Source organism: Mustelus asterias, unplaced genomic scaffold (assembly GCF_964213995.1).
Source record: "Mustelus asterias unplaced genomic scaffold, sMusAst1.hap1.1 HAP1_SCAFFOLD_4695, whole genome shotgun sequence".
NCBI classification, from domain to species: Eukaryota; Metazoa; Chordata; class Chondrichthyes; order Carcharhiniformes; family Triakidae; genus Mustelus; species Mustelus asterias.
In genome coordinates this window covers 1-14,887 of record NW_027594638.1, presented here as the reverse complement: position 1 = coordinate 14,887, position 14,887 = coordinate 1, and the positions used below count along the sequence as shown (strand labels likewise).

Genomic DNA, 14,887 nt, shown 5'->3' with positions numbered 1-14,887 from the left:
CGCCTCCAACCCCGACACCCCCCTCCCTATCTCTGTAACCTCCTCCAGCCCCGACACCACTCCCTATCTCTGTAACCGCCTCCAGCCCCTACACACCTCCCTATCTCTGTAACCGCCTCCAGCCCCTACACACCTCCCTATCTCTGTAACCTCCTCCAGCCCCGACACCACTCCCTATCTCTGTAACCGCCTCCAGCCCCCTACACCCCCTCCCTATCTCTGTAACCTCCTCCAGCCCCTACACCCATCCCTATCTCTGTAACCTCCTCCAGCCCCATACACCCCTCCCTATCTCTGTAACCTCCTCCAGCCCCCTACACCCCACCCTATCTCTGTAACCGCCTCCAACCCCGACACCCCCTCCCTATCTCTGTAACCTCCTCCAGCCCCCGACACCCCTCCCTATCTCTGTAACCTCCTCCAGCCCCCTGCACCCCTCCCTATCTCTGTAACCGCCTCCAGCCCCTACACCCCTCCCTATCTCTGTAACCTCCTCCAGCCCCTACACCCCTCCCTATCTCTGTAACCTCCTCCAGCCCCGACACCCTCTCCCTATCTCTGTAACCTCCTCCAGCCCCCTACACCCATCCCTATCTCTGTAACCTCCTCCAGCCCCCGACAAGCCTCCCTATCTCAGTAACCTCCTCCAGCCCCCTACACCCCTCCCTATCTCTGTAACCTCCTCCAGCCCCGACACCACTCCCTATCTCTGTAACCTCCTCCAGCCCCATACCCCTCCCTATCTCTGTAACCTCCTCCAGCCCCGACAAGCCTCCCTATCTCAGTAACCTCCTCCAGCCCCCTACATCCCCCCTATCACTGTAACCTCCTCAAGCCCCTACACCCCGCCCTATCTCTATAACCTCCACCAGCCCCGACACCCCTCCCTATCACTGTAACCTCCTCAAGCCCCTTCACCCCTCCCTATCGCTGTAACCTCCTCCAGTCCCTACACCCCCTCCCTATCTCTGTAACATCCTCCAGCCCCTACACCCCTCCCTATCTCTGTAACCTCCTCCAGCCCCTACACCCCCTCCCTATCTCTGTAACATCCTCCAGCCCCTACACCCCTCCCTATCTCTGTAACCTCCTCCAGCCCCCTACATCCCTCCCTGTCTCTGTAACCTCCCCTAACCCCCTAAACCACCTCCCTATCTCTGTAACCTCCTCCAGCCCCTACACCCCTCCCTATCTCTGTAACCTCCCCCAGCCCCCTACACCCCCTCCCTATCTCTGTAACCTCCTCCAGCCACTACACCCCCTCCCTATCTCTGTAACCTCTTCCAGCCCCTGCACCCCTCCCTATCTCTGTAACCTCCTCCAGCCCTACATCCCTCTCTATCTCTGTACCCTTCTCCAGCCCCTACACCCCTCCCTATCTCTGTAACCTCCTCCAGCCCCTACACCCCTCCCTATCTCTGTAACCTCCTCCAACCCCTACACCCCCTCCCTATCTCTGTAACCTCCTCCAGCCCCTACACCCCCTCCCTATCTTTGTAACCTCCTCCAGCCCCTACACCCCTCCCTATCTCTGTAACCTCCTCCAGCCCCCTACACCCCTCCCTATCTCTGTAACCTCCTCCAGCCCCGACACCCCTCCCTATCTCTGTAACCTCCTCCAGCCCCTACACCCCTCCCTATCTCTGTAACCTCCTCCAGCCCCCTACACCCCCTCCCTATCTCTGTAACCTCCTCCAGCCCCCTACACCCCCTCCCTATCTCTGTAACCTCCTCCAGCCCCCTACACCCCCTCCCTATCTCTGTAACCTCCTCCAGCCCCCTACACCCCCTCCCTATCTCTGTAACCTCCTCCAGCCCCTTCACCCCCTCCCTATCTCTGTAAGCTCCTCCAGCCCCTACACCCCCTCCCTATCTCTGTAACCTCCTCCAGCCCCTTCACCCCCTCCCTATCTCTGTAACCCTCCTCCAGCCCCCTTCACCCCCTCCCTATCTCTGTAACCTGTTCCAGCCCCTTCACCCCCTCCCTATCTCTGTAAGCTCCTCCAGTCCCTACACCCCCTCCCTATCTCTGTAACCCCCTCCAGCTCCCTACACCCCCTCCCTATCTCTGTAACCTCCTGCCCCCCTACACCCCCTCCCTATCTCTGTAACCCCCTCCAGCCCCCTACACCCCCTCCCTATCTCTGTAACCCCCTCCAGCCCCCTACACCCCTCCCTATCTCTGTAACCCCCTCCAGCCCCTACACCCCTCCCTATCTCTGTAACCTCCTCCAGCCCCCTACACCCCCTCCCTCTCTCTGTAACCTCCTCCAGCCCCCTACACCCCCTCCCTATCTCAGTAACCTCCTCCAGCCCCCTACACCCCCTCCCTATCTCTGTAACCTCCTCCAGCCCCATACACCACTCTCTATCTCTGTAACCTCCTCCAGCCCCCTACACCCCTCCCTATCTCTGTAACCTCCTCCAGCCCCATACACCACTCACTATGTCTCTGTAACCTCCTCCAGCCCCCTACACCCTCCCTATCTCTGTAACCTCCTCCAGCCCCTACACCCCTCCCTATCTCTGTAACCTCCTCCAGCCCCCTACACCCCTCCCTATCTCTGTAACCACCACCAGCCCCTACACCCCTCCCTATCTCTGTAACCGCCTCCAACCCCGACACCCCCTCCCTACTCTGTAACCTCCTCCAGCCCCTACACCGCTCCCTATCACTGTAACCTCCTCAAGCCCCTTCACCCCTCCCTATCTCTGTAACATCCTCAAGCCCCTACACCCCTCCCTATCGCTGTAACCTCCTCCAGTCCCTACACCCCTCCCCACTTCTGTAAACTCCTCCAGCCCCACAACCCCCATCTCTGTAACCTCCTCCAGCCCCTACACCTCCTCCCTATCTCTGTAGCCTCCTCCAGCCCCTTCACCTCCTCCCTATCTCTGTAAACTCCTCCAGTCCCCTGCGTCCCTCCCTATCTCTGTAACCTCCTCCAGCCCCAACAACCCTCCCTATCTCTGTAACCTCCTTCAGCCCCTACAACCCTCCCTATCTCTGTAACCTCTTCCAGCCCCCTACACACCTCCCTATCTCTGTAACCTCCTCCAGCCCCCTACACCCCCTCCCTATCTCTGTAACCCCCTCCAGCCCCCTACACCCCTCCCTATCTCTGTAACCTCCTCCCGCCCCCTACACCCCTCCCTATCTCTGTAACCTCCACCAGCCCCGACACCGCTCCCTATCTCTGTAACCTCCTCCAGCCCCGACACCCCTCCCTATCTCTGTAACCTCCTCCAGCCCCCTACACCCCCTCCCTATCTCTGTAACCTCCTCCAGCCCCCTACACCCCCTCCCTATCTCTGTAACCTCCTCCAGCCCCCTACACCCCTCCCTATCTCTGTAACCTCCTCCCGCCCCCTACACCCCTCCCTATCTCTGTAACCTCCTCCAGCCCCGACACCGCTCCCTATCTCTGTAACCTCCTCCAGCCCCGACACCGCTCCCTATCTCTGTAACCTCCTCCAGCCCCGACACCCCTCCCTATCTCTGTACCCTCCTCCAGCCCCTACACCCCCTCCCTATCTCTGTAACCTCCTCCAGCCCCTACACCCATCCCTATCTCTGTAACCACCACCAGCCCCCTACACCCCCTCCCTATCTCTGTAACCTCCTCCAGCCCCTACACCCCTCCCTATCTCTGTAACCTCCTCCAGCCCCTACACCCCCTCCCTATCTCTGTAACCTCCTCCAGCCCCTACACCCCACCCTATCTCTGTAACCTCCTCCAGCCCCTACACCCCACCCTATCTCTGTAACCGCCTCCAGCCCCCTACACCCCTCCCTATCTCTGTAACCTCCTCCAGCCCCTACACCCCTCCCTATCTCTGTAACCTCCTCCAGCCCCTACACCCCTCCCTATCTCTGTAACCTCCTCCAGCCCCTACACCCCACCCTATCTCTGTAACCGCCTCCAACCCCGACACCCCCTCCCTATCTCTGTAACCTCCTCCAGCCCCGACACCACTCCCTATCTCTGTAACCGCCTCCAGCCCCTACACACCTCCCTATCTCTGTAACCGCCTCCAGCCCCTACACACCTCCCTATCTCTGTAACCTCCTCCAGCCCCGACACCACTCCCTATCTCTGTAACCGCCTCCAGCCCCCTACACCCCTTCCCTATCTCTGTAACCTCCTCCAGCCCCTACACCCATCCCTATCTCTGTAACCTCCTCCAGCCCCATACACCCCTCCCTATCTCTGTAACCTCCTCCAGCCCCCTACACCCCACCCTATCTCTGTAACCGCCTCCAACCCCGACACCCCCTCCCTATCTCTGTAACCTCCTCCAGCCCCCGACACCCCTCCCTATCTCTGTAACCTCCTCCAGCCCCCTGCACCCCTCCCTATCTCTGTAACCTCCTCCAGTCCCGACACCACTCCCTATCTCTGTAACCGCCTCCAGCCCCTACACCCCTCCCTATCTCTGTAACCTCCACCAGCCCCTACACCCCCTCCCTATCTCTGTAACCTCCTCCAGCCCCCTACACCCCTCCCTATTTCTGTAACCTCCTCCAGCCCCCTACACCACCTCCCTATCTCTGTAACCTCCTCCAGCCCCCGACAAGCCTCCCTATCTCAGTAACCTCCTCCAGCCCCCTACACCCCTCCCTATCTCTGTAACCTCCTCCAGCCCCGACACCACTCCCTATCTCTGTAACCGCCTCCAGCCCCCTACACCCCCTCCCTATCTCTGGAACCTCCTCCAGCCCCTACACCCCTCCCTATCTCTGTAACCTCCTCCAGCCCCGACAAGCCTCCCTATCTCAGTAACCTCCTCCAGCCCCCTACATCCCCCCTATCACTGTAACCTCCTCAAGCCCCTACACCCCGCCCTATCTCTATAACCTCCACCAGCCCCGACACCCCTCCCTATCACTGTAACCTCCTCAAGCCCCTTCACCCCTCCCTATCGCTGTAACCTCCTCCAGTCCCTACACCCCCTCCCTATCTCTGTAACATCCTCAAGCCCCTACACCTCGCCCTATCTCTGTAACCTCCACCAGCCCCTACACCCCGTCCCTATCTCTGTAACATCCTCCAGCCCCTACACCCCTCCCTATCTCTGTAACCTCCTCCAGCCCCTACACCCCCTCCCTATCTCTGTAACCTCCTCCAGCCCCCTACACCCCCTCCCTATCTCTGTAACCTCCTCCAGCCCCCTACACCCCCTCCCTATCACTGTAACCTCCTCCAGCCCCTACATCCCTCCCTATCTCTGTAACCTCCTCCAGCCCCTACACCCATCCCTATCTCTGTAACCTCCTCCAGCCCCTTCACCCCTCCCTGTCTCTGTAACCTCCCCTAACCCCCAAAACCCCTCCCTATCTCTGTAACCTCCTCCAGCCCCTACACCCCCTACACCCCCTCCCTATCTCTGTAACCTCCTCCAGCCCCCTACACCCCTCCCCTATCTCTGTAACCTCCTCCAGCCCCCTAAACCCCTCCCTATCTCTGTAACCTCCTCCAGCCCCCTGCACCCCTTCCCTATCTCTGTAACCACCTCAAGCCCCCTACACCCCCTCCCTATCTCTGTAACCGCCTCCAGCCCCTACACCCCCTCCCTATCTCTGTAACCTCCTCCAGCCACTACACCCCCTCCCTATCTCTGTAACCTCTTCCAGCCCCTGCACCCCTCCCTATCTCTGTAACCTCCTCCAGCCCCTACACCCCTCCCTATCTCTGTAACCTCCTCCAACCCCTACACCCCCTCCCTATCTCTGTAACCTCCTCCAGCCCCTTCACCCCCTCCCTATCTCTGTAACCTCCTCCAGCCCCTACACCCCTCCCTATCGCTGTAACCTCCTCCAGTCCCTACACCCCTCCCCACTTCTGTAAACTCCTCCAGCCCCACACCCCCCATCTCTGTAACCTCCTCCAGCCCCTACACCTCCTCCCTATCTCTGTAGCCTCCTCCAGCCCCTTCACCTCCTCCCTATCTCTGTAAACTCCTCCAGTCCCCTGCGTCCCTCCCTATCTCTGTAACCTCCTCCAGCCCCAACAACCCTCCCTATCTCTGTAACCTCCTTCAGCCCCTACAACCCTCCCTATCTCTGTAACCTCTTCCAGCCCCCTACACACCTCCCTATCTCTGTAACCTCCTCCAGCCCCCTACACCCCCTCCCTATCTCTGTAACCCCCTCCAGCCCCCTACACCCCTCCCTATCTCTGTAACCTCCTCCAGCCCCCTACACCCCTCCCTATCTCTGTAACCTCCTCCCGCCCCCTACACCCCTCCCTATCTCTGTAACCTCCACCAGCCCCGACACCGCTCCCTATCTCTGTAACCTCCTCCAGCCCCGACACCGCTCCCTATCTCTGTAACCTCCTCCAGCCCCCTACACCCCTCCCTATCTCTGTAACCTCCTCCCGCCCCCTACACCCCTCCCTATCTCTGTAACCTCCTCCAGCCCCGACACCGCTCCCTATCTCTGTAACCTCCTCCAGCCCCGACACCGCTCCCTATCTCTGTAACCTCCTCCAGCCCCGACACCCCTCCCTATCTCTGTAACCTCCTCCAGCCCCTACACCCCCTCCCTATCTCTGTAACCTCCTCCAGCCCCTACACCCATCCCTATCTCTGTAACCACCACCAGCCCCCTACACCCCCTCCCTATCTCTGTAACCTCCTCCAGCCCCTACACCCCTCCCTATCTCTGTAACCTCCTCCAGCCCCTACACCCCCTCCCTATCTCTGTAACCTCCTCCAGCCCCTACACCCCACCCTATCTCTGTAACCTCCTCCAGCCCCTACACCCCACCCTATCTCTGTAACCGCCTCCAGCCCCCTACACCCCTCCCTATCTCTGTAACCTCCTCCAGCCCCTACACCCCTCCCTATCTCTGTAACCTCCTCCAGCCCCTACACCCCTCCCTATCTCTGTAACCTCCTCCAGCCCCTACACCCCACCCTATCTCTGTAACCGCCTCCAACCCCGACACCCCCTCCCTATCTCTGTAACCTCCTCCAGCCCCGACACCACTCCCTATCTCTGTAACCTCCTCCAGCCCCTACACCCCACCCTATCTCTGTAACCGCCTCCAACCCCGACACCCCCTCCCTATCTCTGTAACCTCCTCCAGCCCCTACACCCCTCCCTATCTCTGTAACCTCCTCCAGCCCCCTACACCCCTCCCTATCTCTGTAACCGCCTCCAGCCCCTACACCCCTCCCTACTCTGTAACCTCCTCCAGCCCCCTACACCCCTCCCTATCTCTGTAACCGCCTCCAGCCCCTACACACCTCCCTATCTCTGTAACCTCCTCCAGCCCCGACACCACTCCCTATCTCTGTAACCGCCTCCAGCCCCCTACACCCCCTCCCTATCTCTGTAACCTCCTCCAGCCCCTACACCCATCCCTATCTCTGTAACCTCCTCCAGCCCCATACACCCCTCCCTATCTCTGTAACCTCCTCCAGCCCCCTATACCCCACCCTATCTCTGTAACCGCCTCCAACCCCGACACCCCCTCCCTATCTCTGTAACCTCCTCCAGCCCCCGACACCCCTCCCTATCTCTGTAACCTCCTCCAGCCCCCTGCACCCCTCCCTATCTCTGTAACCTCCTCCAGTCCCGACACCACTCCCTATCTCTGTAACCGCCTCCAGCCCCTACACCCCTCCCTATCTCTGTAACCTCCTCCAGCCCCTACACCCCCTCCCTATCTCTGTAACCTCCTCCAGCCCCCTACACCCCTCCCTATTTCTGTAACCTCCTCCAGCCCCCTACACCACCTCCCTATCTCTGTAACCTCCTCCAGCCCCCGACAAGCCTCCCTATCTCAGTAACCTCCTCCAGCCCCCTACACCCCTCCCTATCTCTGTAACCTCCTCCAGCCCCGACACCACTCCCTATCTCTGTAACCGCCTCCAGCCCCCTACACCCCCTCCCTATCTCTGTAACCTCCTCCAGCCCCTACACCCCTCCCTATCTCTGTAACCTCCTCCAGCCCCGACAAGCCTCCCTATCTCAGTAACCTCCTCCAGCCCCCTACATCCCCCCTATCACTGTAACCTCCTCAAGCCCCTACACCCCGCCCTATCTCTATAACCTCCACCAGCCCCGACACCCCTCCCTATCACTGTAACCTCCTCAAGCCCCTTCACCCCTCCCTATCGCTGTAACCTCCTCCAGTCCCTACACCCCCTCCCTATCTCTGTAACATCCTCAAGCCCCTACACCTCGCCCTATCTCTGTAACCTCCACCAGCCCCTACACCCCCTCCCTATCTCTGTAACATCCTCCAGCCCCTACACCCCTCCCTATCTCTGTAACCTCCTCCAGCCCCTACACCCCCTCCCTATCTCTGTAACCTCCTCCAGCCCCCTACACCCCCTCCCTATCTCTGTAACCTCCTCCAGCCCCCTACACCCCCTCCCTATCACTGTAACCTCCTCCAGCCCCTACATCCCTCCCTATCTCTGTAACCTCCTCCAGCCCCTACACCCATCCCTATCTCTGTAACCTCCTCCAGCCCCTTCACCCCTCCCTGTCTCTGTAACCTCCCCTAACCCCCAAAACCCCTCCCTATCTCTGTAACCTCCTCCAGCCCCTACACCCATCCCTATCTCTGTAACCTCCTCCAGCCCCTTCACCCCTCCCTGTCTCTGTAACCTCCCCTAACCCCCAAAACCCCTCCCTATCTCTGTAACCTCCTCCAGCCCCTACACCCCCTACACCCCCTCCCTATCTCTGTAACCTCCTCCAGCCCCCTACACCCCTCCCCTATCTCTGTAACCTCCTCCAGCCCCCTAAACCCCTCCCTATCTCTGTAACCTCCTCCAGCCCCCTGCACCCCTTCCCTATCTCTGTAACCACCTCAAGCCCCCTACACCCCCTCCCTATCTCTGTAACCGCCTCCAGCCCCTACACCCCCTCCCTATCTCTGTAACCTCCTCCAGCCACTACACCCCCTCCCTATCTCTGTAACCTCTTCCAGCCCCTGCACCCCTCCCTATCTCTGTAACCTCCTCCAGCCCCTACACCCCTCCCTATCTCTGTAACCTCCTCCAACCCCTACACCCCCTCCCTATCTCTGTAACCTCCTCCAGCCCCTTCACCCCCTCCCTATCTCTGTAACCTCCTCCAGCCCCTACACCCCTCCCTATCTCTGTAACCTCCTCCAGCCCCCTACACCCCTCCCTATCTCTGTAACCTCCTCCAGCCCCGACACCCCTCCCTATCTCTGTAACCTCCTCCAGCCCCTACACCCCTCCCTATCTCTGTAACCTCCTCCAGCCCCCTACACCCCCTCCCTATCTCTGTAACCTCCTCCAGCCCCCTACACCCCCTCCCTATCTCTGTAACCTCCTCCAGCCCCCTACACCCCCTCCCTATCTCTGTAACCTCCTCCAGCCCCTTCACCCCCTCCCTATCTCTGTAAGCTCCTCCAGCCCCTACACCCCCTCCCTATCTCTGTAACCTCCTCCAGCCCCTTCACCCCCTCCCTATCTCTGTAACCCTCCTCCAGCCCCCTACACCCCCTCCCTATCTCTGTAACCTGTTCCAGCCCCTTCACCCCCTCCCTATCTCTGTAAGCTCCTCCAGTCCCTACACCCCCTCCCTATCTCTGTAACCCCCTCCAGCCCCCTACACCCCCTCCCTATCTCTGTAACCTCCTCCAGCTCCCTACACCCCCTCCCTATCTCTGTAACCTCCTCCAGCTCCCTACACCCCCTCCCTATCTCTGTAACCCCCTCCAGCCCCCTACACCCCCTCCCTATCTCTGTAACCTCCTGCCCCCCTACACCCCCTCCCTATCTCTGTAACCCCCTCCAGCCCCCTACACCCCCCCCCTATCTCTGTAACCCCCTCCAGCCCCCTACACCCCCTCCCTATCTCTGTAACCCCCTCCAGCCCCCTACACCCCCTCCCTATCTCTGTAACCCCCTCCAGCCCCCTACACCCCCTCCCTATCTCTGTAACCTCCTTCGACCCTCCCAGATCTCTGCGCTCCTCCAATTCCGGGCTCTCGAGCATCCCCCCGATTCCCATCGCTCCGCCATTGGCGGCCGTGCCTTCAGTTGCCCGGGGAGGTGTCCCTAAGTTCTGGAACTCACCCCTCCCTCAGCCTCTCCACCTCTGACATCTTCCCTCGCTGCGGAAAGACTGGGGAAAGACTGGCGCTATACGAATGTAGTCTTGGTACTAAATTCCTGACAGTGTGTTACTGTGCGTCTGGCTCTCTCTCTCTCACCCTCCCCCCAAATCCCTCTCCCCACCCCCCACACAGCACTGTTTGCAAGCCCAAAACCAGCGAGGCTTCCACTACTGGCAATTCGACCATGGTAGGCGGCGGCCTCTCCGAGTTGGATCGCTTGTTGCAGGAACTGAACACAGCTCAGTTCAACATCACAGGTAATGATTGGATTTATTATTGTATCGGGATTCAGTGAAAAGTATTGTCTCTCGCGCGCTATGCAGACCGTTCATAGAGTACAGAGGGGAGAAGGAAAGGAGAGGGTGCAGAATGTAGTGTCACAGCTCGGGGTGTAGAGAAAGATCAACTTAATGCGAGGTAGGTCCATTCAAAAGCAGCAGGGAAGAAGCTGTCCTTGAGTCGGTCGGTACGTGACCTCAGACTTTTGTATCTTTTTCTTGACGGAAGAAGGTGGAAGAGAGAATGTCCGGGGTGTGTGTGGGGGGGGGTCCTTGATTATGCCGGCTGCTTTTCCCCCCGAGGCAGCGGGAAGTGTAGACGGAGTCAATGGATGGGAGGCTGGGTTTGCGTGATGGGACTGGGCTACATTCACGACCCTTTGTAGTTCCTTGCGGTCTTGGGCAGAGCAGGAGCCCCAGACCGAGCTGTGATACAACCCGGAAAGGATGCTTTCTATGGTGCATCTGTAAAAGTTGGTGAGAGTCGTAGCTGACATGTCGAATTTCCTTCGCCTTCTGAGAAAGTAGAGGCGTTGGTGGGGCTTTCTTAACTATAGTGTCGGCGTGGGGGGGACCGGGACAGGTTGTTGGTGATCTGGACACCTAAAAACCTGAAGCTCTCTCGACCCTTTCTACTTCGTCCCCGTTGATGCAGACAGGGACATGTTCTCCTTTACGCTTCCTGTAGTCGATGACAATCTCCTTCGCTTTGTTGACATTGAGGGAGAGATTATTGTTGCCGCACCAGTTCACCAGATTCTCTGTCTCATTCCTGTTCTCCGTCTCATCATTGTTTGAGATCCGACCCACTACGGTGGTGTCGTCAGCAAACTTGAAACGCGAATTGGAGGGGAATTTGGCCGCACAGTCAGAGGTGGATAAGGAGGGGGCTGAGAACACAGCCTTGTGGGGCACCGGTGTTGAGGACGATCGTGGAGGAGGGTGTTGTTGCCGATCCTTACTGATTGTGGTCTGTGGGTTAGGAAGTTCAGGATCCAGTCGCAGAGGGAGGAGCCGAGGCCCAGGCCACGGAGTTTAGAGATGAGTTTGGTGGGAATAATGGTGTTGAAAGCGGAGCTGTCGTCAATAAATAGGAGTCTGACAGAGGTGTCCTTGTTATCGAGGTGTCCCAGGGTTGGGTGCAGGGCCAGGGAGATGGTGTCTGCTGTGGACCATCAGGGACCCCTGTTAAAAAGGGAGTCTCTCCCTCAGAAGCCCCTGTTAAAGAGGGAGTCTCTCCGTCAGGGACTCTCCTGTTCAAGAGGGAGTCTCTCCATCAGGGACTCCCCTGTTAAAGAGGGAGTCTCTCCATCAGGGACTCCCCTGTTAAAGAGGGAGTCTCTCTGTCAGGGACTCCCCTGTTAAAGATGGAGTCTCTCCGTCAGGGACCCCTGTTAAAGAGGGAGTCTCTCCATCAGGGACTCCCTGTTAAAGAGGGAGTCTCTCCGTCAGGGACTCCCCTGTTAAAGAGGGAGTCTCTCCGCCAGGGACTCCCTGTTAAAGATGGAGTCTCTCTGTCAGGGACCCCTGTTAAAGAGGGAGTCTCTCAGTCAGGGACTCCCCTGTTAAAGAGGGAGTCTCTCTGTCAGGGACTCCCCTGTTAAAGAGGAAGTCTCTCCGTCAGGGACCCATGTTAAAGAGAGAGTCTCTCGGTCAGGGACCCATGTTAAAGAGGGAGTCTCTCGGTCAGGGACCCATGTTAAAGAGGGAGTCTCTCGGTCAGGGACCCATGTTAAAGAGGGAGTCTCTCGGTCAGGGACCCATGTTAAAGAGGGAGTCTCTCCGTCAGGGACCCCTGTTAAAGAGGGAGTCTCTCCGTCAGAGACCCCTGTTAAAGAGGGAGTCTCTCAGTCAGGGACCCTGTTAAAGAGGGAGTCTCTCGGTCAGGGACCCCTGTTAAAGAGGGAGTCTCTCCGTCAGGGACTCCCTGTTAAAGAGGGAGTCTCTCCGTCAGGGACTCCCTGTTAAAGAGGGAGTCTCTCCGTCAGGGACCCCTGTTAAAGAGGGAGTCTCTCTGTCAGGGACTCCTGTTAAAGAGGGAGTCTCTCCGTCAGGGTCCCCTGTTAAAGAGGGAGTCTCTCAGTCAGGGACTCCCCTGTTAAAGAGGGAGTCTCTCCGTCAGGGACACCTGTTAAAGAGGGAGTCTCTCCGTCAGGGACTCCTGTTAAAGAGGGAGTCTCTCTGTCAGGGACTCCTGTTAAAGAGGGAGTCTCTCCGCCAGGGACTCCCTGTTAAAGAGGGAGTCTCTCCGTCAGGGACTCCCTGTTAAAGAGGGAGTCTCTCAGTCAGGGACTCCCTGTTAAAGAGGGAGTCTCTCCGTCAGGGACTCCCCTGTTAAAGAGGGAGTCTCTCCGTCAGGGACTCCCCTGTTAAAGAGGGAGTCTCTCCGTCAGGGACTCCTGTTAAAGAGGGAGTCTCTCCGTCAGGGACCCCTGTTAAAGAGGGAGTCTCTCCATCAGGGACCCCTGTTAAAGAGGGAGTCTCTCCGTCAGGGACCCCTGTTAAAGAGGGAGTCTCTCTGTCAGTGACTCCTGTTAAAGAGGGAATCTCTCCGTCAGGGACTCCCTGTTAAAGAGGGAGTCTCTCCATCAGGGACCCCTCTGTTAAAGAGGGAGTCTCTCAGTCAGGGACTCCCTGTTAAAGAGGGAGTCTCTCAGTCAGGGATCCCTGTTAAAGAGGGAGTCTCTCCATCAGGGACCCCTCTGTTAAAGAGGGAGTCTCTCAGTCAGGGACTCCCTGTTAAAGAGGGAGTCTCTCAGTCAGGGATCCCTGTTAAAGAGGGAGTCTCTCCATCAGGGACCCCTCTGTTAAAGAGGGAGTCTCTCAGTCAGGGACTCCCTGTTAAAGAGGGAGTCTCTCCGTCAGGGACTCCCTGTTAAAGAGGGAGTCTCTCAGTCAGGGAAACCCTGTTAAAGAGGAGTCTCTCCATCAGGGACCCCTCTGTTAAAGAGGGAGTCTCTCAGTCAGGGACTCCCTGTTAAAGAGGGAGTCTCTCAGTCAGGGACTCCCTGTTAAAGAGGGAGTCTCTCCATCAGGGACCCCTCTGTTAAAGAGGGAGTCTCTCCGTCAGGGACTCCCTGTTAAAGAGGGAGTCTCTCAGTCAGGGAACCCTGTTAAAGAGGGAGTCTCTCCATCAGGGACTCCCCTGTTAAAGAGGGAGTCTCTCCGTCAGGGACTCCCTGTTAAAGAGGGAGTCTCTCAGTCAGGGACCCCTCTGTTAAAGAGGGAGTCTCTCAGTCAGGGACTCCCTGTTAAAGAGGGAGTCTCTCCGTCAGGGACCCCTCTGTTAAAGAGGGAGTCTCTCAGTCAGGGACTCCCTGTTAAAGAGGGAGTCTCTCCGTCAGGGACTCCCTGTTAAAGAGGGAGTCTCTCCATCAGGGAACCCTGTTAAAGAGGGAGTCTCTCAGTCAGGGACTCCCCTGTTAAAGAGGGAGTCTCTCCGTCAGGGACTCCCTGTTAAAGAGGGAGTCTCTCAGTCAGGGACTCCCCTGTTAAAGAGGGAGTCTCTCCGTCAGGGACTCCCTGTTAAAGAGGGAGTCTCTCCGTCAGGGACCCCTGTTAAAGAGGGAGTCTCTCGGTTAGGGACCCCTGTTAAAGAGGGAGTCTCTCGGTTAGGGACCCATGTTAAAGAGGGAGTCCCTCAGTCAGGGACTCCCTGTTAAAGAGGGAGTCTCTCCGTCAGGGACTCCCTGTTAAAGAGGGAGCCTCTCCATCAGGGACTCCCTGTTAAAGAGGGAGTCTCTCCGTCAGGGACTCCCTGTTAAAGAGGGAGTCTCTCCATCAGGGACTCCCTGTTAAAGAGGGAGTCTCTCCGTCAGGGACTCCCCTGTTAAAGAGGAAGTCTCTCCGTCAGGGACTCCCCTGTTAAAGAGGGAGTCTCTCCGTCAGGGACCCCTGTTAAAGAGGGAGTCTCTCCGTCAGGGACCCCTGTTAAAGAGGGAGTCTCTCCATCAGGGACCCCTGTTAAAGAGGGAGTCTCTCCGTCAGGGACTCCTGTTAAAGAGGAAGTCTCTCCGTCAGGGACTCCCCTGTTAAAGAGGGAGTCTCTCCGTCAGGGACCCCTGTTAAAGAGGGAGTCTCTCCATCGGGGACCCCTGTTAAAGAGGGAGTCTCTCCGTCAGGGATTCCCCTGTTAAAGAGGGAGTCTCTCTGTCAGGGACCCCTGTTAAAGAGAGAGTCTCTCCGTCAGGGACTCCCCTGTTAAAGAGGAAGTCTCTCTGTCAGGGAACCCTATCTCGCTCCCCCGCACTCTATCTCGCTCCCTCACACTCTATCTCTATCTCATACTCTATCTCTCGCTCGCTATCCCAGATGAGATTCTGGCACAGTTTCCGCCAGGAAAACCAGCCGAAATCCGGGAGGGAGGGAAGGAGCCGGAGCTGGAGGAGGTCCCCAAGCCCCCGGAGGACGGAACATTCCGCAAGCAAGTGCCCGAGGAACGGGAGACGCCCAAGGAGACGGGGAGTGGGGCGCAGCCCGTGATCACGTGAGTTATGG

The 14,887-nt window shown here is 58.3% G+C and overlaps 1 protein-coding gene across 1 annotated transcript; it reads left to right on the top strand.

Moving 5' to 3' along the window:
* Positions 1-10,244: 10,244 nt before the first annotated feature.
* Positions 10,245-14,876, top strand: LOC144491194 (transforming growth factor beta-1-induced transcript 1 protein-like; the record flags this gene model as incomplete). Its single annotated transcript, XM_078208874.1, has 2 exons — positions 10,245-10,369; positions 14,702-14,876. Coding segments are annotated over exons 1-2 (248 nt in total), but the record flags the coding sequence as incomplete, so codon positions are not given.
* Between the last annotated feature and the right edge of the window lie 11 nt (positions 14,877-14,887).